The 25,650-nt window shown below is 46.7% G+C and overlaps 1 protein-coding gene across 3 annotated transcripts in view; it reads left to right on the top strand.

The window, feature by feature from the left end:
- BMP2 (bone morphogenetic protein 2) overlaps nt 1–25,650 on the top strand; it is a 103,259-nt gene that overhangs the window by 60,842 nt on the left and 16,767 nt on the right. Inside the window, exon 7 of one of the 3 annotated variants that reach the window (XM_082755759.1) lies at nt 25,278–25,440. The exons of 1 other annotated variant lie outside the window; for it this stretch is intronic. In XM_082755759.1, coding sequence (XP_082611885.1) covers nt 25,278–25,374 — 97 coding nt within the window. In that variant the 3' untranslated portion in view covers nt 25,375–25,440. Of the gene's footprint in view, nt 1–22,780; nt 22,869–25,277; nt 25,441–25,650 lie in introns of those variants that run through there. One more of the 3 variants, XM_082755760.1, reaches the window with a different exon arrangement.

Below are 25,650 nucleotides of genomic sequence, written 5' to 3'. Positions count from 1 at the left end.
ATTTCACAAAGATGTGCCTCTGTGGATGTGGTGTGATGTTAAAGAGATTTAAGTACGTCTGCTCTGAAACCATTGCCGTAGCTCTAGAAAACCTGTCTTTAGAAAAATGCCCCCCCGTACCAATCAGTTTTGCAAAGTCACATCCCAAAGTCCCGTCTGTTTTGGGGAGTCAGTCGGTGCATCTCTTCTTACATCTCCTTGGATTGGATTTTCACCTTGTTTGAAGAAAAATGCCAGGTGACACTAAGCAGATCTTCTCTAAATGATGTTTGCTTATGCAGTAGGACTTTTAACTGGAAATCTTCCAAATAATTAAGCTTAAAGAATTTGTGCAGGTAAACTATGCTCTTTATTCATGAAAAAATGCACGCACACACACACACACACACAAGAACGGGGAAGAAAGTGTAAGGAAGAGCATTTGCTTAAGGACATGAAATACAATTGTGAAAATTGCTTTTATTTTAAGTCTTTGGAGAACATTGTAACATGAATCAAAGTAATGCCATTTTGTACCACCTGTAAAACATAGGAACATATTTACAGCAAGCAGAGAGGGAAGCAAATGCAAAAGAAGAGAAAATGAGATCATGGTGGGTCTGCCACCATGCCACCATGCTGTGGTGGCAGAAGTCTGCCCGGGGTGTTCACAAGAAGGCTGCAGAAGGAGGCTTTAGATGCTCCATGCTTCATCTCCGTCAAAACTAGGCTTAAGGTCCTGTCTTAACTTTGAAGGCTTCTGGCCAAGCAGAGCTGATGAAGCCACTGGATTTCTTCTATCTAGCAGAGACGAGAAGGAAGTGACTGATGTGCTTCCAGGTGTTTTGGCTTCAGAGAAAACTCAGCAGGGTTTTTGGCGTGCTGGAGGTTTGTGCGCTAGGATCAGGGTTCGCTCACACTTGCTGCCTTCCCGGGCTGCTCAGGCAGCTGGTGAGTCTGTTTTGCAGCCCCCCGAGAGCTGATGCAGCCCGGCTGTCCCACAAAGACAGTGGGATCAGTCTTACCACCCAAGACTTTGCTGCCAAAGCGTGTGACAACTCTGGGAATGGCCTCTGCAGAAGTAGTTTCAACCCCGGGTTCAGCCGTAATTGTGCTGGAGAATAAGCAAGATCTGCTGGCCACTCATTTGCAAACCCCCAGCAGTGAGTTTGCGAGCCAGGCTGCGTGTGTCTCAATATTAAATAACGAGGTGGAATAACACGGATGATCATCACACGGCATTCACGCATCTGTACGGCACTGAGTAATAAATGGGACCGACGCGGTGCTGCAGCAAAGACCTCGCCTTTGGATTTTCATGGAGATGATGATCAACAGAAAAGGTAATGTGCTCAAAACAATGGAAGTTATCTACAAGTATGTTCAGGAAGGCCTGGGGCTTTCAGATGCAAATACAGAAATATATTTAACATCTTGACTTCTATTCTTTTGTCATAATACAAAGTGGAAAGACAATGTTTAGTAAATGTTTACATCTTACAAAGGGGAGTTTTGCAAATTGCATTGTAGCTCTTTGGGAGGAACCAGGAAAGAGGGCAGGATGTTAACAACATAAAAAAGAATAGCAATAAAACCCACCCCTAATATTAATTGTCTAAGAGGAAATGCATATATCTCTCATCAGGACATTTCAGACTCTGCTTTGCATTGCTGGAAGCCTGAGAACACTAATCGTTTTTTGGCATAGAGACCCAAGCTCTTGCATACTTGAAGCATAACTCATTTACAGTTGTTTTGATGGATGCTTATAAGCAATATGGAGAAGCTCCCAAGTCCTTTCAGCTTGCTGAGCATCAGAGCTAAGAACGGGCCCAAGCCACCGAGTTCAGGTGTGGATCTGGCTGAGCTCCTTGACGTGGGAACAGGAGGGGACAGCTCCGACCGAACACCTCCACTCATCTCTGGTCCTAAGGATGGCTGGTGACACCACGAACCTCTATCAGCAGCTTTCCTTGTGAACTAGTAATGCACCCTAAGGGGTTCTCGAAGGATCATTTCCACCAGCACTGTGGCACGGAGCCATCAGAACAGCTCTTAGCAAGGTGGCAATGGCTCTAATGGCTCTCACCCCCTGAGGATCCAGGCACCGGGCGCCGGGAAGGTCAACCAGTGGGGGGTGGCCAAACGGAGAGGGGCACCAAAACACTTCCAGGTGGTCTTGGGAGCAAAGCGTAGCCCAGAGAGCTGCAGCCTGGTCCTCTTCCCAAAACAGCAGCCGAGAGCCGCCGTGCTCTGGGGTCAGGCACAGACTCAAAAATGGGACACGGGTGACTGGGGGAAGCACGAGCTGAGCTTAGAGCCACTAAGGCTGCGTGTCTGTGCGTACGGTGTGTGGAAAGGGGGAGGAACAACAGGTTTGTGGCTGCAGTGAGATCCCTCATCACTGGCCAGTGCCAGACTGCGTGTAAAAGCCTTGGTGGTGGATGTTCTTAGACATAAGGCTTTGCCCCGTGTTTCAGTTTCTCCCACAGACTGCTATGCAAAGTTTGGTTGGAAGAGGAAGATTAGCAACTCTAGCTCTTGTGGAGAACAATTTCTTTCCCCTAGGCCCCATCCCACTTCTCCTGGTGCCGTAGAACAAAACCCTGAGCAAGGTGATCTTCAAGGGCAGTGTATTTTAGCGACAGAAATGATTACATTTCTGCCACGTGGTTTTCGTTTCATACTGAATAAAGTCCTACCAGCTTGCAGTGAGTAACTTTTAGGTTACATCATGTTGTGTGGAGGGAAAGAAGTGGGATTTATACACTGTGTGACTGCCGTGGAGTCCTGCGTGTATCTTGGTGTACGGTTTTGTACATGGAACATGCAAAGACACCTGCAGACAGGTGGGAAATGCATTTGTGGGGATACCGAGGAGTTGATGTCAAATGCTTCAGAGCCATTTTTTTCTCCTCCATAGGCTATCCAAGTGCATATGCGCCCTCCTCCTTCCAGGTGAACCATAGACCTGGCTTTGTTTTCCTTTTAGTGGTGCTCTGGTGAGGTTCTGCTAGTGTACTTACTCCTGTTTGGCACATACCAGCCCTGATAAAACCCTGCAGAAGCAATCCCAGTAGTTAGATAATACCAAATTATAATCCCTAAAATTGTCTTGCTGTCTCTTGTTGCCCCTCTCTCACCCTGCCTTCCCCCTGCCTTCCCCCGAGCATCCATTTCCCTCCCCACGCCCGGCTGCCATTCCTTGGCTGCACCTCTCCCGCGGCAGCTGGCAGGAGGACGGCAGGAGCCTCTTCCTGCTCCACCCTCGCGGGAGGTTTTGGAGCCCCGCAGGGAGCTGCAGGCTTATTGCTCGCCGACTTGCAAGGGCAGGTGAAGTGCTCCAAGCTCCACCTAATAGCAAGGAAGGTGGAGGAGCTGCTTGGCCGAGAGGCGTCGCAGAAGATGGGTCTGGAGGGAAGGAAGCCTCGGAGCAGCTGGGGCTGTGCGGGAGGCGCTGGCCGGGAGCCCTGGACACTGTCAGGGGGCCGTCGGCTTGTTTGCAATTATCAGTGCTCTAGCACTCAAATCAGGCTAAATGGCCACAGGATTAAAATACAAAAACGAGAACAAAACCAAAAGCAAGGACAAAACCAAAACCAAACCAGAAGGGACCATACAGCAGTTGTCATTTTCACATTCATTACGTGTTAGCCTTAGCAGAAGCTCTCACCTCATGTCAGCCTGGGACAAAACCAGAGGTGGGCACAGAGCCTGGCTTCCAGGATCCCCGCTATGACACCAGGGAACGACTGGGCCTGGGGAGAGAGATGCTTTTCCAGCAGCTGCCACCTGTAAAGCAACACTGACCGCAGCTCCTCACAACAAACAACAAACCAGCTGGACAATTTTCTGAGATGCTAATGACCTATCTGTACAGAGGTACCTGCTTTCTGTCAAAAAAAAAAGGTTAGACACTGACTCTCATCTGCTTCTTTCCCCCTCCATTCTTCTCTCTTTTCTTGCTGGAAAAAAAAGAATGTAAATTATTGAAAAAAGCTCAAAGTCTTAAGAGAGGAGAAAAGAGACGAAAGCTTAACAGAGTCATTTCACTTAACAGCAAAGCACTTCATTTTTACTGGTTTATTTAATGATGTTGCAAAAAAAATGTCTCCCAGTACAGCTAAAGGGTAGTCAAAAATGTAATTAACAATAGAAACGAAATAAAAATCTAATAGTCCAGAGTGAATATTGGAAACACTCATAATCATATAAAACCTCCTCTGGGATCTTCCATGAACTCAAAGGAGCTCCAAGAGCCTTCTGCAGCACAGCCTGCTCGGCAATGCTAGGCCCTAACCAAAGCAGCAGTGACCTACAGGATCATGATCAGCCACCAAAAATATTTTCTAACCTCTTCGCTCCAGGATTTTTTTTTTTTTCCTTAGTGATTGTTCTCCCAGCTGCTGGCCGTGACTGGCCTTACAGGGACTCGCTCATATGGGGCTGTGGTAATGGGGCAGCTGGGATGAATAGGAGAGCTGGGACATTAGGGACCTCTGGCATTCAAAGTGGTTGTGATTGAGGATTTATTTATTTTTTTTAATAGCATCAGGACAAAATTTTCACAAACTTCCAAACAGGCTTGAAGGCCTGACATAGCATTTTTAAAGCAAGTGACTCCTTAGGCTTTGGACTCGCCGTGATTTTAGTGGGAGAACAACAAGTCAAATATTCAGGAGCATCGGAGTCCTTTAGCCAAACTCCTTGTGGGTATTTGGTAGGCTTCCCAGCCCTGTTTCTAATTTGGTTTACACCCCAAAGCCAACGGGTTTTGCTATTTGTTTTGTGGGTGGGAACGCTTGTGAGAAGGTATTATCAGGTGCACGTCCCAGCCGAGAGATTTTCTTCTCTGAACTTCCCTGGATGCGAGGAGGAAATTCTCCAGATCACCAGCTTGTTTTGGGGCCTTTGTTGTTGTTGTCATTTGTCAGGCAGATCTACATCAGGAAAGCTGAGCACCTGGAGAAGCTTCAAGCATGGACTGAGCTTCAGATCTCAGCTTGGGCTCAGCAGATGACACAGGAAATTGCGTTTAGCTCTCAGGGACCGGCGTTTGCTTGTTCTGCTCTGTGGCACACATGCAGGATGGGCAACCCTGCCCGTGCAGGGCAGCCTGTGCCTCCTTGGCTCCCAGCTGAAGTTGCTGGCAGGGATGCTGCAGCCACCAGCCCCAGCTACGTGCCCGTGTCTGTTTGTCCAGGGCAGGCTTTCCAGAGGCAGCTGTGTCTGTGTCTGACCCTGGTGGGAAGGCTGGCTGGCAAGAAGGGGTGCAAAAGGCACGAGGAGAACTTCTTGGGATGAAGAAGCCTTGAGAAACCCTTGCTCCACACACAACAGGAGCCACATAAAATAGCGAGTTGTTTTTAATCACATGGCATTCAGTACTAGTACTACAGTTTCTTCCTTCAAGAAGGATCGGTAGCCAAAGCTTTCACTACATTTCTAAATCTAACGTGTTAAAAAGCTGCCTCCAAGAGGCGGGGGGAGCCCGCGCCAGCATTCAATATAAAGTTGGGCTCGGTGCTGATGGTTTATGGCTGATAATGAATTTAGCAAGCTACCAGTTAGGCTTTGATGCTAATTATTTTAAGTATCATAGGGTCTGATTCACAAGGCAGTAATCACGGGTCATTATTTCTGACATTATTAGGTTAAGTTAAAAATTAGCTTTTAGGCTCAGAGCACCGTGTACTAATACGCTCCGAAACAGAACACCTGTGCGATGCCTGAACAGACAATTGAAGGAAATTAGCCCTTTTAATTAAACGAGCTGCAAGTGTGCATTGTTTGTTGATACACTGACAAAAAATGGTATTTGCACCTTTAGACAGCAATTTTCTGTAGCTGAAATGGGACACCAGTAGGGAGAAATAAGCCTAGGTTTTGCAAAACAGAGGGGGGCTTTCCTTTGATAAATTGTGGCCAGTGCCCCCACACCCTGAAGGGCTGGGCTGGACCAGAAGTGATTTTGTTAGCTGGATTCTTGAGGAGGGTTAAGATGGGATGGGCAGAGCTGCAGCCACGTCCCGGCTTTGTGTTTTAGATGCGCGTGCACGCAAATCCAGTTTTCTGACCCAGCTTCAATGACAGGAGACAGAAAGCCAGATTTTCTCCTGCTACGAGCTTCCTACCGCGGGGTTCCTGCAGGCAGGCTCCAGCCTCTGCTGTGTCCAAGCTCACCGCCAGAGCTGGAGGTGGGAGGCAGCAGCTTTACCAGGCTGTGGCGGCTCCCTTCACGCCCAGAGGCCGTGCCCCTGCGCCTCCACTGCCAGCCCGGGGGTGGGTTACGGCCGTGAGGTCCCCGAGTGCTCCTGTGGCAGGAGGCACTTCCCTCTGGTGTCGTGTCACACGGGGGTGTGCAGTCAGCACGGCCTCCCCGGGTGCACTCACAGGTACCAGTTGTAATAGGTGAAGTTTGGGAAAGGATGGTTATTTCCATACAGACTCCGCTTCCTTCAGCTTAGGTTATCCGAGGTGTAGGAACGAGAACCGTGTGTAATTGGGGAGGGCCTGGCATTTGCATGTCAATGGGACCCTCTGGCTACAGAATCCCGAGAAAAGCATCTGCAGGCGTGTTTGTGTGGGCTTTCGATGCCTTTGCAGCTCACAAAGAATTGACACATAATTCAAAGGGGAAGGAAGTGCGCTGATTTCCTCCTCTCCAAATGTAAAGTTTCTACACAAGGAAGTATGGAAAGTTTAAATGATTTGCCCAACAGCGTAGCCCGAAATAGGACTCAGATACCAGCCTCTAATCCTTCCCCGCGGCCATGGGAGCGTCTTTCTTCTCTTGATCGGCGTGAAAGTGCAGAAGCTGCTCGCGCAGTTGTGCAGGAAGGCAGGATGGGGTGCTCCACCGCGGGGACAGATGAGGGTTAGGAGGGGCAGCACCTGGCACGCGGGGGCCAGGGAAAAGCAAATGAAACAGTCACCGAACCTGTCCACCTGCGGCAACCCAAAGGGAGAGCGCTCCTCCCCGCCGACGTCTGGTTCTCCTCCTGCCTTTTGGACTTTTGGGTTGCCCATCACAGCTTCTGGCGGGTTGCTGCTGAGCTCTCCGACACGCTGAGGTGTGGTGCTGGCGAGGAGATGCCTGCAGCGGCCACACCACCTTGGGTCCACCCAGGAGCTGGTTTCGGTCTCAGTGGGTTTGGGTTTCTTTCCTTCCGTAGTTTTTGGACACTCCAGAATCCCCCACCAGAAAAAATGAGCCCTGGTTCTGCAGTGCAGGTTTGGGTCCACGTCAGCTTCTGGAATTATTTTTCTATTTTACTCCTCTATCCCTCTGAAATAGGGCAGGAGTTGCCTTTCATTTTGGATTGAGCCTAAAAAAATAAATGAATATGGATACCAACCCCATCCAAATACAGCAGAACGGCTATCGTGCCTTACTAATATTCATTTACAGAACCAGCCTGGATTGTTCTGATAAATCTCTTGAAGATAACCAGCACAAGAAAAGGAACTATTCAAATAAATTCACGTCAAGGAAGCACACAAGGACACATAGACATAGACACCAGAACTGCAAAACTGAGCTAAAGGATCAGAGTTTGGATTTGTGACAATACCGGCAGATCCCGGTTTATTAAGTCCAGAAAAGAAGAATAGTGAAATAGTGAGTGGTCCCAGGCTTACAGTTAGAGGTGTCAGAGTGCTCCTTGGATGTGCTAACCACGCAATCACTTTTTTTTTTTTTTCCCTTTTTTGCCTTTGAGAGACAGATTTGGGGAACTGCAGGGCTGCAAAATTTGCCCGCGTGTCACAGGCGCACCTGGAGCTCTTTGAATCTCGCTGCGCTGCTCTGGGGCTGAGCTTTGCTGGCACGAGGAGCTAACGGGATCGCTCCATCACCCCGGACCTGTGGGTGGTGGGAAGTGCTGCCTGATGGGGCTGGGGATTAAATGTGCCGGTGCTGGAGGATAGGGTGTTCCTGTGCAGAGAGCCCTCGACTTAGGAATTTGCTCCTCACAAAGGTATGCCAATGCCCCGAGGCTTTCTGCATTTAGGGTGTGAGGTGAGGTACGGCTCTTTGTTGGGAGCTTTTCTCCTGACATCCTCGCAAGCCAGGCAGATGTGTGGATATCTCCTCGTAGTTACCCCTGGAAGGAAACATTATTGGGATATCCTAAGGGGTAAACAGCACTGAGAGCTGAATTAAGAAGTGTTGTCTCTGTTCACTCCAGTTCTGTAAGCACTGCTCACTATTTTAGGGCAAAGCATTTGTGTTTTATTAGCAGCGACCTGTTTTCAGCATCGACTCCCAGCCCTGCAGAGCTGTCCTCTTTGAAATCCAGCAGGATGAGGCATTCACCAGACTTCAAGTTTCCCCCCGGACCCCAGGTTCAGATCCCACCCAGATGGAGCTACCAGGAGGAGCTGGGGCTGGGCGGCCTCGCGGCAGAGACGCTGAGCACGGGGGCTGATGCTGGCTCCCTCTGGAATCAAAGGGCCGGGAGGCTCCTTGTGCTGGGGGGCAGCTGGAAGTGGAGCCACGCTCGGGGTCTTCCTGATGACCACAACAGCCCTGAGCTGGCGGGGCAAGGTGAGCAAACTGTGCAGTCTGTACGGGCACCTTCTGCTTCCATAGAGAGTTAACCAGGCTTGGAGGTGGCTGACAGAGGTGAATGACAGAGGTCCTTGCCCAGCTGATGTTGCCTGTAACTCTGCGTCTCCCTGTATCCGCTCCTGGACTTGCTTTGCTCGCCTTGCAGTGCATTGCATTTTCCAGCCTGCACATCTCATCCAATTTTGCGAGCTATAGCTGCTGCTGCTGTGTACATAAGGATCTTCGGGTGCCTATTTCCAGACTTTTCAGGCATCTTTCACACATCTTTAGCAAATGCTGACATTTTCATCATTCAAGCTGAAATTTGTTTTTTGACAGGTTGGAGGGACAAAGTCTTGGGACCAAGGTAGAACTGAGGGAGGAGAAGAAAAGGAGTAGGGACAAAGATATCTGCAAGCAGATGCATGCATGCTGCCTTATCCCCTATGCCTGTGGCTGAGCAGACAGCCTGGTGTCTGCCATGCCCGAGGAGTGCCAGTTTGGGGTGCAGGCGAGGACCCTGCTTGACTGAGATCAGTGGCCTTGGGTTTCTGCCCTGCCCAGGTACATGTCCTGCTCTGGGGGAGGACGGGATCCTTGCTCTCCAAAACCCGTAACACAACTGACATTGCGTGCTCAGAAATCCTCCTCGCTGGAGTTCTTCTCTTCTAGCTAACGCTATTTATACCGACCTTTCCCTTCAGCTTACCCAGGACAGGATCAAAGCTCTGGGAGCAGAGATCTGTCATTACACAGGCTATGAATTCTGTATTCCTACCTCAGATTTCGATTCAATTTGGGGGTTGTGTGGAATTCATCTAAAGCCAAGTGGTTTTGGATGTCAAAACCATAAAACAATTTTCCTGTTTCATGTGACGCGGGTGTATAATAATGCATTTGGCCTTGCCCCTGGGCTACCTAACCATGGGCTGTGATTCACCTCCGAGGCTTAGCTGCCTGCCCTTTTACTGGACCTGTGCTCAGCTTCAATTTTTCGTAATGAACGCAAAGCCTGGCCAATTCTTCTGCCTTTCAGGTTCCACCAAGAGCACTTCCAGTAGCTCTGCTAGTTAATATTAAAATCTACTTTCTGCCAATACAACGCTAATGATCTGTACTTCAAGGGCAGCTTTGATGTGATGATCTCAAAGCGAATCAATTAAGGGTTATCCCACACCCTTGCTATGGATGGAAACATCGAATATATGGAGAAATGAATCCTAAAATCACTGGCAAATGGGAACCGAAAACTGGAATGTCTGTCCTGTGAGAAAGTCAGCGTTTGTTTTCTTCCCCAGAAGACCACAACTGTGCTACAGTGATGTGTTTATGGAACAGATTATGTAAAGGGAGAAAATATTCCCAGGAAGTGTCCCAGCATTTCGTTGTGCACCAGCAAACCGAATGGCACTACAGCTCCGCTGCCTTGTGCTCCTGGTCCTTCTGCACTGCCGGGCTTTGGGCGCCAAGACGCATGGTGCCAACCCTGAGCCCCACAGCCCGGCTGCACTCACGGGGGGTGGCGGGGCAGCGTCCGAACTGCACGTGGTGGCACGGCATCTTCCACAAAAGCACTTCACTGCTATAGAGTCCAAGTCAAACATTTCATTTAAAATTGTCGATTTAGAAGACCCAAACAAACCTTTCCTGATTTTTTTTTTTTCCATGAAAAATGTCAACGCCTCTTGCTTTGTAGCGCTTTGCGAGCAGCAGTCTCCACGTGTGCTGTTACAGATGTGCCATAAACCAGGTGTTTTCAGGGCTGAGCTGGACTCAGGTAAAGAGCTGTGTATTACTCCGTTTCAGAAGGGTCTCCCTGTCTGTTTGGCCACGCACACGGCTCCTCCCCGGGAAGCTGTGACTGCTCACACTAGCAGCCAGCGGTGGAAGACCAGCTTGGAGGCACAGCCCTGTCCCAAGCCCTTTGCCGGTGGGATATGAGCCACAGCTTGTTAAAAGAAGACACACTGTGGTCAGCTTTGGGTCACGGACTCTCCACATTGCCTGTTTTTTTGGCTGGGGAGGCACATAAACCATTGCTGGTTAGATTGCCTGGTCTTGGCCTCGTCTGCATCCCTGAACGTTTGCACCCAGAGGGGTACACGGTCGGCCAGACAAGAAGGGGGAGAGCAGTGGTATAACCGGGTGCATTGCCTCTGAAAAGGTCAGCACCAGATTTTTTGGTGTGGTATGCATAAACTCTGCAGGATTGAGCAAGAAAAAGCTTTCCCTCCCACGTTATGCTTCGTCTTGAGCACTGGTGGTAGTGGGACTTAGAGCCCGAAGCATATTTGGAAACATTTACACACGCAGCTGCGACAGCAGAAGGGGGAAATGGCTTCTTTTCAAACGCTGGAGGCAAGGATTACTTTTCTGCAAACTGCCATAGGATGTGATGTTTCTTTAAAGCTCAAATCTCCTCAAACACATATGCACCTTTCTAAGGGACAAATTTCCCTCTGCACTGACAGTCAGCCTTCCTTGCAATGTGATGGAAAATGTAGGCAGTTTCATGGAAACGCTCCCTAAAGCCCAACAGATTCTCCAATTTGTCCTGTTGGGCAAACATCTGCATGTGAACAGAGGCTTGTGCTTTAATCTCACCCTCTCTGTCTTGCATTTCCGGGTTATCCTTTTATGTGAATCACAGTTTTTATCTATACAAAGAGAAGCTTAAACTGCCTCCAGTGAGGTATTTTTCCAGTACTTTAGCACTAATTAATCATTAAAGCACCAAGATCAAAGGGTGGGGAGCTACGACGTTGGTATGTTCTTATGCTCACACTGTGGCCAGTTCCTCTCATAAATGCTGGTATTTTGTGTCAGGTCACATATCCCACTCTGCTTTCGAAAGCCAAGGCAGAGCAGCCCACTGTCTTTGTGCCAAATCATTCTCGAGCTAAGGGAGCTCCATAAGGATCGCAGCATCAGCCCCCCAGTAAAAAGGGCAGCTCTTACCTCGAACGTGCTGGCACCCAGAGGGGCCAGGGATTTAGGCATGAAGTGAAAACCCACCATGGGGCGAGATCAGGAGCTCTGGTAGCTCAGTGGGACAAGTGAAGTGGCTGGAGCCACGTCAAGGGGAACCGAAGGCAGTTGCGGGTGTAAATCTCACTGTAAGCCACTCAGACTTACCATTGAAGTGCCTAAGTGACTTCTCAAAGTGAGGCTTTTAAAATTACGCTGCCACATTTGAGAAGTGTAGCCTAAGGACGTGACTTCAGCCAAGCATCAACCCCAGTCTGAAGCGGCCGCGGCTGCCGTCCCCTCACCTGCAAGGCCAGCGCTGGCACTCCGGGGAGCTCCCAGCCCTGGGCAGCAGCAGGCACGGCAAAGGGGGGTGCTGGTGCCCGGCCGCCGCTGCTCCGTGCGTGTAGCTTGGTACTGATCGCAGTGGTTGAGGGTGGAAGGGAAGATTTTCCTCACATCCAGACGGAGCTGCCTGGGCTGCGGTTTGCGGACTTTGCTCTGCAGCACAGGCGACGAAGCACCTGTAAAATTAGTGGTAACAGGGGTTGTCCTAGAAACGGATGGAGCAATGGCATTTCTGAAATGTCTTTTTTTACGAACATAGGATGTTTGAAAAGATCGTTATTCCGCCTTTAAAAAAAAAAAAAAAAATATTCTTTTCATTCTTTCTCTTGAGGGAGGCCTGGGACTTGACAGCATGGGCTCTTGCCCAGCATTTGTTCTGACCTAGATTTTGATCTCTGCTTTTTTCCCCTACCTTCTGCTTAGCTGGCTACTACCTCTTAAAGACATGCATATAATCTATAAAACATTTGTGTTTCCCATTAGTTTTACTTTCTATTTTCAGGAGATTCCTAAGACTATAACAAAGAGATTTAAATTACACTGACCATAAATGCTTTGGGCTGCTAGGGCGGTCTAAATAACTCTAACCAGCAAGGGAACTTGCTAGGCCATTAGGTAGAGATCAGAAGTGAGATATTAAAAAAACACAAGACAGTAAAAAATGCTGTAGATTAATCAACATTCGTCTTGTCTCAGTGGACAGCAGCAATTTGCAATAGCTCGTCTGGCAGCACTGGATGGCTGTTGCACCTGAATTAAACCTCTGAAATCAAGTAATTGCTATTACAGTGCAGTCTCAGGACTCGGAGCATGGTTTGGGATCTTTTAGATGCTGGGCGCTGTATATGAAAGACAATCCCTATCCTGAAGAGGACGGTGTGACACCGGCTGCATTTGTTTTACTGTTTCCTCCTCTCCGTGTCGCACATCCCCATGGAGAGGTGGGTGTTTGGTACGAAGGACGGAGGCTGCACAGGGTCCTTGCAGCTGGAGCAGCCCAGTTCCACTCACAAATGAACGTCTACAGACAAAAATCGCTGCAGCTGGCAGGTATTTCTCCCCCATACATATCTCAAAGCAATGGCTGGTGGATGTGCTGTTCAACTTGAAAAGTCCAGCCGCTGGTTGAGGTGATGCTGCTGAGGGTGGAACCACCCCTTGCTAAGTCGTGTGGGCCACCTTTGTGAAAGTCTTTTTTTTTTTTCTCCTGTGCTGAATTTACAAACTCCCTGCTCCAAACCCAAATATGCCTCAGCACACAGGGAATAGTGCTGACTGAACACAGTGCAGGCTCTTGCTTCTGCTGGCTTGGTTTTCAGGTGCCTACCAGAAATACTGACCCAAAAGAAGAAACCCTCCGTGCCATCTCGTTCTGCAGCAGCAGCTTTGGATTCTGATCTATGTGATGTTATAAAATGCGTTTTACAGGAAAGATTGTTCTTCTTAAGCACAGATATGTGCAAAGCTTTATTTTTGTAACCCATTAGTGAAAAGTGACAAGAAAATTCAGAAAAAAAAAATTACCACCCCAAAACACTGGTAGGAATAAATGAGGCAGCTGCGCCTGCCTGGGCCACTGTCAGAGCAAAGACCGATGTCATCCTGTGCCACATGAACTGTGCAAGCTCTGGATAATCCATGCAGTTTATTGATGGGTTAAAAAAAGATCAGTAGGAAGAGTGTTTAGCTGGTGAGGAGCTGGAAACACCACACTAGCTAGGAGAAGGCAGGGCGAGCTACTCACTGCTGAAGGTTGTCACGTCAGTAGGCTGCAAAGGAGCGCGGACTTTGCTGGTGAGGAGGTAAGGCCTGGAGAGACGAGCTTCCCCAGAGCGTGTGGCGCTCACCTGGCCTGCCTCCCTGCCTGGTGTGCCGGCAGCGAGGCAAGTCCCTTCGGGTGTGCGTCGGGGATTTCTAGCTGCATGCACCACGCTCATGGCACGGCCAGACTAGCACTGGCCAAGCCTCTGCCAAAAGCGAGACTCCGTGTCAGGAGCAGCGAAGTGCAGCGTGGTTCAGGCAGCCCTGGGCAGCAAGCACTTTGGTTTGGTTGGTTTCTGCCTCTCCTTCCCCTCCAAAGGCTCCAGCTGGTAGCCAACAAGCCACACGTGCATGCACACACCCCGTGCACTGCGCTGTGTCCTTGTTAACACAGGAGACAGACGGGGGAGCGTGCAGTCCCCCCAGCCCCGTCTCCTTCAGGTGTGCTGCACCGCCGAGTGTAATCCATACGCTAATCCTGTTTGATGATCCAGAAAGAATGTTTCAAGTATGTTTCATCCCTCAGTAATTTTGTTAACCTCTCCTGGCAACAAGTAAAGGGGCGGTAATGAAGTGGTATTTTCAAAGAATATAAAACCTAGACAGCCCTTCTTTCGTTTGGGAAGGGTTAGTAGGCGTATGGAGGACTTCTCCACATGGCTCTGCACTTCATCTGTGACTTGAAAAAAAACAACCTCATGGGATACTAATTCAGTCCTTGGTTTCTTTCTTGTATCAAATACTGCCAACTGTGCCTTAAATCTGGGCCAGATGCATGATGGTTTTATGATGTGATACTGTTAGGAAGTCTGGGTTGAATATAGCAGAGGCTCTGCTAATGGGGCTGCTCCTTTAGGGCAATGGCACGACGCTGGCTTGGGACGCTTTGAGCATATTTCCTCTGTGCCTCTGTGGGAGTACGTCTTCAGCAGAAATTAATGGTTGGGTTTAGCAGGGTGGATAAGATTACTGGGCTGATTGGGTCTGCCAGCGTGGTGAGAGGAGCGAAATGTGTTGTGATGCATGGGGTTTGGGTAAGAGCTTTCCACATCACCCTCATTTGAGCAAAAAACCATCAGGGTTTGTTCAGGTTCATTCCTGAACTGTTTATTTATGGATTGCTGGAGGCACTGCATGCCTACGTTGCCAGAGCCTCTCCTCCATGTCCAAATGGACAAAATAGGCCAAGGGGATTAGTCTCATCTCACGGGGCTTCGCTGCCCACCACAGCAAATACGTGCCACAACCAGGCTTGGAAGTAGCATAGTTCATAAGCCCAGTTTAGTGCACGGGACTCTCTCCATTCAGAACTAATCACAAGACTGTCCTGTTCCTCTCTGATCACATCATGTCCCAAAAGCTTTGTGGAGGATCAACCAAATCTCCCGTGTTTTCATTTACTTAGCTCAGCCAAGTGATACAAAAACCAGAACTCTTTTTCTGCCAACATGGATTTGCAGTGATTAAATTGCTCTGTTGTACGGGGTTAATTTTCATGGACAGATATTACCAATTATCAGCTAATATGTTTAGTAAGCTTAAGAAAATACTTGGTAGTCTTTACAGCTACTTAGCTACCAAAAATTGGCATAAACTCCTTTGAATTTGGGCTCTGTAACTCATCATCATCATCTCCTCTTTTTGTCCTCCTTCCTAATAATCTGATGACTGTCTTCACATTGAGGTGCAACTTTCTCTTTACCTAGCATTTATTTCCCAGTGAGAGTCCAAGCTGCCTTGTTGTCACCTGTTCTTAAACCTGCTTATTAATGCAGACATGAAGGAGTCTGATTTATTTTACTTATCAAAAACACGGACTAGGCATGACCACAAGACCCTTGGTCTAGAAGATAAAGGCATATGCCTGTGCATGTGCATGCACGCGTAGCTCTTCCAAAACAGAATGTCTTTTAATGCATTAAGTATCCCACGTAGCGAGTTTCTCTTACTATGAAACTCCCCATGGATATAAAACACTCATTTTTTAGTGGGATGGAACTTGGGGACAGTGAGTCAACGACGCTAACTCAGTACTACCTCGTTCAAGTATGTGTGTGTACACTTTTTTTTTTTTTTTTGTTCAACTATGCGTGCGTGCACTTTTTTCCTGGGAAACCCACAGCAGTGGCTGATGTGCGGTTTTATGGGCCAGGGGTATAGCCAAGAGGCAGTTGTTTTACATGCAAACTGCAAGACTATGTATGAGACTAAGTGGCTGAATTTTATGGCACTGCTATGCTGCATGGCAAATGATGGTGTTCTGAGGACAAAAGTATTTTACTAGAACATTGACTGTACCCACTTTTTTCCTGTCCTTTTGATAAATGCAACTAACTTGAAAAGTTCCCTCCACAAGAAAAAAACACAGCAGTTACTAAGTATTAAGGGAAATACAGTCGAATATATGGGAAGAATAACGTAAAACCAATACCTTATGACTTAGGACTGAATTTAATCTCCAAATATGATACAAGAACTCTTTATAAATAGCTGTCTAAGAGTCTTCCAGTGAAAAAGTGGTTTTACAGTGGGAACATTTTAAAATGCTACAAATATTAAGTGTATCCTCTATTCCTGACTTGAAGCTCCCTTACCTGAGCAGCCACGGTGCTGATGGACTAAGGTAGGAACAGGAGAAACCCCATCTCATTTCTTCTTTATCCTTTCCATTTGCTTTGTCCTCAAATCCCTGCTGAAGGGGGCTATTGGTGACTGCAGTGGAGCGTCTGACACCAAATTCCTTCATTTCACCTTCAGCCCAGCTGTGCGAAGTGCACACGACGATGGTGTGAGTGTTTCTCTGCCTTGGTGGCATTTGGTGGCTCGATCCCTCAACTGCTCCTCGGTGGATGGACGCGCTAAGCCACACACCGATGTGACAAGACAGGGGCACAGGAATGCTCTCCATTTTATAGACAAGGCACTGAGGTCCTGTGGCACCTGTGTTTCCTAAGTGTGTGTTTTTCCTTGGTATCTGTGCCTAGGCTGGTAGAATGGTAGCAAAGCTATGGCAGCCAAAGCCCTTAACCTCTTCATTATTATTTTTGACCCTGCTTAGTGAGTAACGCCACGACAAACCCCAGCTGGGCAGTGTGGTGCAAAGCCGGCACAGCACCGGCTGAGAATCGGCCGCAGCAGGGGCAGTGCAGCTGCCTTGCTGCTCTCGAGTCGTGTCGGGGTGTTGGGTTTGCTGGGGGCCAAGACAAGAGCGGGTGTTAGGGGCTGGGCTGTGGATCGTACTGCAGCCCCACCAGCAGGGGCTTGCCTGAAGTCCTGCCCTCACAAACATGTACGCTGCAGCAGACGTGAGACATTGCGTGGCTGTGCTCCAAAGCGTGGGATAGGAAGACATGGAGAGGGTGTATTATCATCTCCCTGACCACTGCAGGTGCAAAGAATTCGGTAACAATATTTGCTCTGGAGCCAAATTGCTCTCAGACTCCCCCCGATGTTTATTCAGTTGAAGAGAATTACCCAGCTTTTTGGCTGCGCAACAGTCACGGGGTAAGAATTCCCAGACAGCGTATTTTTCTTTCTTTTATTTTATACCCTTTTGAAACATGCGTCTAGGCATGTGACAGGGAAACCTCAGATTGTTTGGCTGCGTATTTGAAAGGTACCTGAATGTTTCCTCCCTCCATTCATCGCCCTGAGTGTATTCAGCCTGCCTCGGTTCCTCGTAACTGGGCTGAAAGCCTCTGGAGAGCAACTTTTCTTGTAAGCTTTTCATCTCTCTTGGTTTGAAGGAGTTCAGTGATCTCCCGACCATCAGGACTTTTGCAAACACTTCGTTGTTTGGACTTCTGGTTCCGTCTCAAACCAAGAAGTACAAAGAAGCATAAAACTGTAAAAAAAAAAAAAAAAAAAAAAAAAAAAAAAAAGTAACTATAATAATAACATAAAAGGACTCCACTTCCGAACCTTAACATAGCAGAAAAGTGTTTTTCCTTCCAACTAAAAATATAAAGAAGTCACCTGTATGCAGCTTAAGGAAAGGAGCAACCATTTCTTTGTGCCCTGTGAGATGGGCACACAGGACACGTCACTGGTACGGATCCTGCTTGTGTTACAGGCTGTCTGCTGCTCCGAGTGCGCGCAGTTAGCCCGAGCCATTTGATTTCAGTGGCATTTCACACGGACGCAAAAGTCTATCACAGACCTTTCAGTAGCTGGATCACTAAATATTTTCGTGCTTTAAAATAATTTCAGACTCAGGGCCGTTTACTGCAAATAGTTTTAAAAAGGCAACAAAGATAATATAATATCAATAATAATCTAGATAACTGCATTACCTGGTAGTCCATTTTATTACTTACCCGACCAACCAGAGACGTACCCTCTAAGCAATGAAATATCCAGCAGCTCATTTATATTCATATTTTTCAATTAGCCATCTATAAAAAATCATTGCAAAACTCAACTCTTCTCTTCAGTCGCATCCTCTGGCTGTGCCAGGCAGTGTAATAACTCACAGAGGGGCAGCCCTAGGAGAGAGCTAGATTGGGTGAGGAAGTAAACTGCAACGCTGCAGCCTCACTGCAACTGAACCCTTACTGCCAAAGGCCGAGCAAGGGGAAGGCCAATACTGCAGCGCCACAGTAACACTGCAGGATTATCATTTCCATTCCATTCAGATTAAAAAAAAAAAAAAAGAAAAAAAAAAGTTTTTCTTTGGCTTGATAAATCCCATCCGTCCTTCCCACCTGTTTCCATTTTAATGCTAAAATAGAAGCACTCTACTTGTATCTGGTTTCCAAGCTGGCAGGAGAAGTCCCTGTGTTGGTTGGTAGTGCTATAACGCATTAGGCTGCAATGCAGCTCTGGCTGTCTTTATTTCATTACTTTTTTTCTTTCCCCTCAACACATCGAGTACTGAGAGCTGGTTCTTCACTTGGTGTCAATGGCAAAGCCCTGGCTCTTCTAGAGGAGGAAGCCCAGAGCCGTAGCTAATGCAAATCACCAGAGCTGGGTATTGTTACTGAGAAAACAGTCTGTAACGAGCTGAGCACTTAGAGCTGCTCGGGGAGGAAGAAGACTTCGGTGTCCTGTAATCACAGGGTGACTCTGAGCCACAACTATGCCGTAGCCATGAAAAGGGAAATGCAATCCAAAGGGAGAGACGAGACAGTGGCAGCACAGCGGGCACACACAAGAGCTTGGCTTCAACACGGCTCAACGCGGTGCCCCTCTGTGCTCACCAAGCAACAAGAAATGAGCTGAGGCTGAAGCAAATGCCAAAGTGTGCTACCAAGGTTGGCAAGGACAGGAGGGCCTGCTATGGGTAAGGACACCATGAGGGATTAGCTGAGAAAATCAATGGCTGAGATTTCTGTCTATAAATGTGTTAAAAAAAAAATAAGGAAGCTGAAGAACTCTTCAGGCAAAGGGATGCTCTGGTATGAAAACAGTAATACAAACTGCTGTGGATGGATTTAGAAATTAGAGAAATTAGAGAAAGGTTTCCTAACGAGTGGTGAGAGCGAGCACGAACAATTTTCTCATTTAAGATGGAGCTTGCTAGAAAAGCTCATATGGGGGAAAATGGGCCTGAACTTACTGACACAGCAGTCTCTTGTACTGAAGCCGGAGACGCGTGCCAAGCAGCAGCCGGGTTGTGTTGGGATCACCCTTTGCAGGGTATGTGCCAAATTCTCATTGTCTCTCTCATTTGAAGCTTTGGGTTGGCTTATGAGAAAGAGGCATTTCTATCAGCAAGCCAGGGAGGCTGGCAGGGGTATGGAGGTCTGCGCTCAAGCAAAATTAACAACTGGCCCTGTCTGCAGGGTTTTTGTATTGTCTTCACAGGAAGATGGCTCTGTTTTAATGTAGGGAGGTTTAAAATTTGTAGGGCTTTCTTAGGTGACAAAATTTTATTTATTTATTATAAAAAAAAAAAAAAAGAGAGAGAGAGAGAGAAACCATACTAAATTTTAGGTGTTTAGGGAACCTGAAGGTACTCTACTGCTGTGAATCTTTCCTTGCTCAAGCAGCAATAGCCCAAGAGGAATCATGCCTGGGGGCTCTTAGCAGATGTCTATAGGTTTGGAAAAGAACATCAGAAGAACTACTTATCAGGAAAAAAATAGGGATTATATATATGTTTCTGCCTACAAAGTGAATACTTAGACCAATATAATGCAGGTAACCACAAAGAAATGAAATGCTTTTGGGGAAATCAGAGGGGAGAAATTGCTATCTGTGTTTGTTCACATTGCATTCAAACTTCCAGGTTAGCTCAGAGCTACTCAGATAGGATATGTTTTAGAGAGCTCAGGCGTAGATGACATCAAAGTGCCTGGTGCAGCAAAGCTCTTTCTTGTGTGTAAATATGAGCTGTGCACTCACTAAAATGTGTTCCTACCAGGACTGATTTTTGACCCACCTGTGCTTGATGTGGGGAGCGGGCAGGGACTGAAGGTCGCTCTGAGGAGAGAGGAAAAGGGCAGAAATGTGCCCTGTGTTGGGGACTGGGGAATTCACAGACAAATGCATGAATTGGCTGGTTGTAAAAGGGACAGCATTTTACTCAAGGATGCAATGGCCACTTCCAGCTTTTGAAATTTCCACCAAATTTTAGAGGCTAAGTGCTAGCGAAGAGAAAGAAGATAGACGTTATTCAGTGGCAAGGTTTCGTCTGTCTCAAGAGTTTCTGTAGGACATAGGCATTAGCCCACCTTTGTTGCACCTTGCTTGGTTTGGTCCTCAGATCACTGCCCTGCAACTGATGAAGAAAACACACAGTAGCAGAACGGAGCTGCTGAGATTTACCTGGCCAGTCTGAGAGTCCTTTGCACCTCCACACCTCCCATCCCACGCTACCACATTCACACTCCCTGTCTGTGCCACTGTGCACAAAAATAATGGCTCCAAGCATGGCAGGCAGTTTGTTGGAGTTACACAAAGTGCAATTTCTATCGCAGCATGGGAACGCTGCTCGCTTTTATGCTCTGGAGCTGATAAGAAGTTCCCCCACCCAAAAGAAAAGTCATGCCTTAGCTCTGGCAGAAGAAAAATAATTTCAGTGCCCCCTCCGCCGTGCTTTGCTGCATTACAGGCAATGGTGTTGCTTGGAATGAAACACTGCAGCTGTGAACTTTGCTTCGTGTTAGACAGGAATGAAATGTTCTCTCTTTTCACTTCTGTTTGCTACACAGGCAACATGATTTCAGATTACATTACCTGAGCAATCGCAATCCAAATTATTTGTCCAGACATAAAATAGCAAGGCAAAGAAACCCACCCAAGGAATCTGTGGTATAACTTCAAATATGTGTATGAGTATTTCCATGCTTGCAACTATCCTGTGTAGGTGTTCAGTGATTCCCAGTAATTATCTAACCATATGTTTAATTTCTCTCTCTCTCTCTTTTTTTTTTTTTTTTAAATAAATGATTCTACACATTTTTTTGTGGCATGTTAGCTTGGCTAAAATAATGCATGGTCTGATTGTGCTCTTATTTAGTTTAATGCCACCATTCCCACTGAGTAAACTGATTCAGGATTAGGCCCCCAGTGAAGCAAAGTCCATACTTTGTAGAAATAGCAGGATTGAAAATCTCTGTAGTTTGTAGACATATTGAGCTTATTTAGGACAGAACAAATATTTTGCCATTACTTGGACATATACAGATGGTCCAGTCCTGCACAGAACAGGCAAAGCTCCCATTGAATTAACAAGAGGAAAAAAAAAAAAAAAAAAAAAAAAGGTTGAAATTTGCAAATCAGGTCAGCATGGCATGATCAGTGGAATTTTGAAATATATTTAAGTTGAAGTTTTTCTTTGGAAAAAGGTTTTGGTCCAAACATGCTGCTCAACCCTTAAGATTCATGGAATTGTACAATTCATGCAGGAGGTGTTGGCTCCTCTTCCCGGTTTGCTCCAAGTACCAGGCTCCCATGGTTGTGATACAATTTTCTGCACTGGGTTACCTGCACGGCCAGCAAACAGGTTTTCCAGGAGGAAAGCGGTGTGCAGAACAACCCCAGAGGGGCAACGCTCAGCACCTCATGATGACTTGGTGTGACAGGTCCGGCACCACAACAGAGCTGGGGAGAGCTGAGTCACAGCCCTCCAGGGACGCCTCGCAGATGCACAGCTTTCGAGGATGAGGCACAAGTTAAGTCTGGGTTAAGTTCACAAGTTTGGCCCTTCCTGCTAAACCACTTGGACAGCTGGCTGACGGGGGAGTGAGAATGATCTGGGACAACAGAGAAGTGGCACTATTTTGTGAAACGAGGAAATGGCTCGCTGATGCTAACTGGTTTCACACTGCTGTGAGAGCTGATCTTCCAGGAGAAATGGATCTATACTGCGGTACAGTAAAGAGAAAAAAATCTCTTTTCAGCTGATCTGTGTAAGCAGATCAGGATGAGTTCAGCTTTTCAGAGATCCAAGATGCAAAATATTTCAGATGTGTGTGACCAGATCAGTCACCTTTGCTGATATAAATGAAAACAAAATAAATTCAAAATTTAGAAGGGACATAATTCCCTAGATTTGAAAACTAGAAGTCTTTGGATGTGGAAATAAAAAAGCGCCACCAAGCACTGTACTCAACTTGTACTCAAGGGTACATAACTTGCATTATCTTAAATTCAGTTAATTAACTCAAAAATATTCTGTGGATTTAATCTACTGGACTAAGTGTATGGTGACATTTTCATTTTTTAAGAAATATTGATAATGGAAAGCCTTTGACTTCTATGTGGTAAAAAAGCTGCCCAGGATATAAATGTATGACATGCATGAACAGTTCTCCAAAACATGAAGATTTGCCTTAAACTCTCAGTAGCCCATCTAGGCCAGTGATGATCACTTCTGAAAGTCTCAGGTGGAGTTTTTTGAATTACTACTACATTGAAAAGCGTACAATGATAATCAAACACAACATAGCTCAAGGTAGGAGAGGGCCCGGATACAAGGCTGAATGTTGGCTGACTGATCAGATTACAGAGCAAGCATCAGCCTGGGTTTTCTTGCATGATTTTTAAGCTCATATCATCCCAACTTAAGTAAGTACAGTGTCAAACTCCTGACTAGCCAAAGATGCTGGTTCAGTTTTTGCTCAACATCAGCTGTTTTGCATGATTCTGGGCCGAGGCTGGGCACCTTCCTGGCTATGGGGTTGGAGGAACCCGACAGCTCAACCAAAGTCTTTGTATTTCTGCTTCCAGCCTACACCAAAGCTCTGGGAATCACTGCTCAAAGGAAAATACTGTTGGGCTCTGACATCTCCTCCTCCTCCTCCATTCATGAAGCATGAAGAAGAGCGCGGGCAGAGGAAAGTCTTTCTAATCTGAGGTCCTTCTGTTTGATGGTTGGCATGGTTTACAGTGAAACTATGATCATCAGGGAAAGATGATCTGATAGTTATTAAAAATAATAGGCCGACAAATGACGTATCCCTGGCTATGGAATGAAATACTTGACACAACAGATGGGACTTCTTAGCAGAGATTTCTCCAGCTTACCCACTCAATATTGATAACATGCTTGGAGGAGTTAAGAGAGTCATACCAATAAACACAAATGCCTAAAAACTATCTGCATCGAGGCTCCGTGATAAAGGATGGGAAAATAAAGTTATTTCCCAGAGTAATAACAGGTTAAAAGATGTCTTTCTGGAAGATGGGTATGAAGCTCTGTTCACAATTGTTGGAGGATACAACTGGGTCCCCTCAGGGCTTCATGCTAGGACATCTGCCACATCTCTCTGTACAAGAGAAAGGTTTTGTGCATTACTTAGAACTGAGGTCGTTGCAATACTAATTTGACAGTGTTCAGACGTATTCATAAATAGCCTGGTAAAAAGGATGAATAGTGAGATGAGAAATTTTGCAGACGATGCAAATTATTCAGCATTGTAAAACTAAATCTGGCCACAAAGCACTGCCGAAAGAGTTCATGATCCTGAGTGACTGGGCAATAAAATGACTGATGTAGTGCAGTGTCAACAAAAGCAGAGCACATGCAGAAAACTCACCCTAACTGTACTTCAACGTGGAGGAGACCTCAGTTCGACATTTAGCAAAGAGAGCTTGGAGTCCTGTGTAAACATCATGTAAAGTCCATCAGGAGAGGCAACCATCATGTTAAGAATTAGCTGGCAAAGAAGCAGGAAGGAACAAAACAGAAAATGTCATCATAGCAGTCCTCAGTGAAACTGTACGGCAATGGTAGTGTGTTTTCTGGTCATCTAAGTCCAGAAGGGTTGAACTGAACTAGAAAACACAGAAACGAAAGCATTCTGGATGAGGAGAGGTAGGAAACAGCTTCCATAAAGACAAGAAACTAACTAGATGAGGAGTCTTCAGGGTGGAAAGGAGTGATAGAAGCGGGCGGTACAGTGGAGGTCTGTCAGATTGTGAATGACATATAGAAAAAGGCAAATAGGAAATGGTTGTCCACTGCTTCTCGTAAGGGGACCTGACACAGCATTCACGCAAGAAGGTTTAAACCAACACGAGGAAGTACTTTTTCATGCAAAGCATAATTAAATTGTGGAACTCGTTGCCACAGGATGTTGCGGAGGCCAAAAGTTATAAATGGCTTGAGAAAGGGATCAAAAAAATTTGAGGAGGATAGGTCCATGGGTGGCTATTAAAACACACTGGTCTGGAGGCAGCCTCTGCTTTGGGAAGTCCATAAACCACGGATTGCCTGAAGCAAGGAGGGTACAGCTGGGGAAGGATCACGCCGTACCTCCTCCTTGAGTTTCCTCCTTCCGCATCTCCTCCTGGCTACACCAGCAGACAGGATACTGGCTCACACGGCTGCTTGCTGTGATGCTGCTCAGGTCCCAGCTCCGCTCGTCCTGTCTGGGGCACGTCTCCACTTATTCCCCTTGAATTAAAAAAAAAAAAAAAAAAAAAGCCAAAGAGGGGGAAGAAACAACCCCAGCCCTCCACACTGTTAGTAGGCAGCCTGGTAGTTGTTTTATTTTCTTTAGAGTGGACTTTGTGTTGCAAGTGGCAGGAAGCCATGAACCACAAAAATAAAATAATTCTAACCCTAGTGCTAAGTAAGGAAAACAAAGATGGCTCAGCAATTAGCAGCATTATATATGTTAGTACTAAGTAACAACAGATGTCAGGACTTGAGCCCTTTGCATTCCTCGCAATCCTTTGGAAACCAAAGCCTTTTGACGTTGCTATACATTATTACAGTTATTTTGGGTCTGAGAGAACAGCAAAAGCTCTTTGAATGTTGAAATATGCACGTTGCTAGGACTGGCTGGGCCTTACCTGTGTATACCTCACCGTCCTGCATACTTCTGCTGACTTAACAGGCTAGCGTGTGCTGTAAAAGCCTGCTCTGTAAAGACATGCGCTGGCCATGAGTCATTAGCAAGCATGCGAAGCTAATTGGCAAAATACTCATAAAAGATTTTGAAGGTGGGTTAATTACAATTCATTACACTGTAAACTGTCCCCAGGCTATTGTTAAAAAATGCAGGAGTTTCAAGGTCCAGTATTTTATGATTCATTTTGCCATGCAGTGAAAAACAGACTCTATATCAAACTACATTCATTATAGTTAAGACCACAAAATCTTTATTGGTTTTCCCAACATTCCCTCCTTGTTATATGAATTCATATGGACTGCACATTTCTAACAATTGGCAAGAAGGCATGAAATAAAATTTATGATATTTTCTTACCTTATGCTCAGCGCAGCCTTAAAAATTGCCCATTCCAATTGCTTTACCTCCTCCCACCTCGATTCATTGGAGCCGATTGGATGGGAACTGGAAAACAAACAGAGCTGAACAAGAACGACAACAACGCCACGCTAGAGGTTTCCTTGTGTGATGAACCAGGCTTCTGTGTGGGACATCAGCTCCACGAGGATGATGAGAAATGGTAATAACTAAGAGTTTCCCCTTGTCGTGATATAGGCAATGTTTTAAATTTCAGAGTGGACACATTTATGCCAGCGGAGGTATGCACTATTTCCAGTGGAGGCTCTCACAGCCGAGCCCAGGACACACCACCGCAGACCCAGGTTTCAGTCCTGCTTCTGCTTAGGCAGATCCTGCAGGCTC

Source organism: Aythya marila (genome assembly GCF_965140915.1).
Source record: "Aythya marila genome assembly, chromosome: 3".
Classification (NCBI taxonomy): domain Eukaryota; kingdom Metazoa; phylum Chordata; class Aves; order Anseriformes; family Anatidae; genus Aythya; species Aythya marila.
The sequence above is the reverse complement of the archived record's forward strand: the minus strand, read 5'-3'. Positions and strand labels throughout refer to the sequence as shown.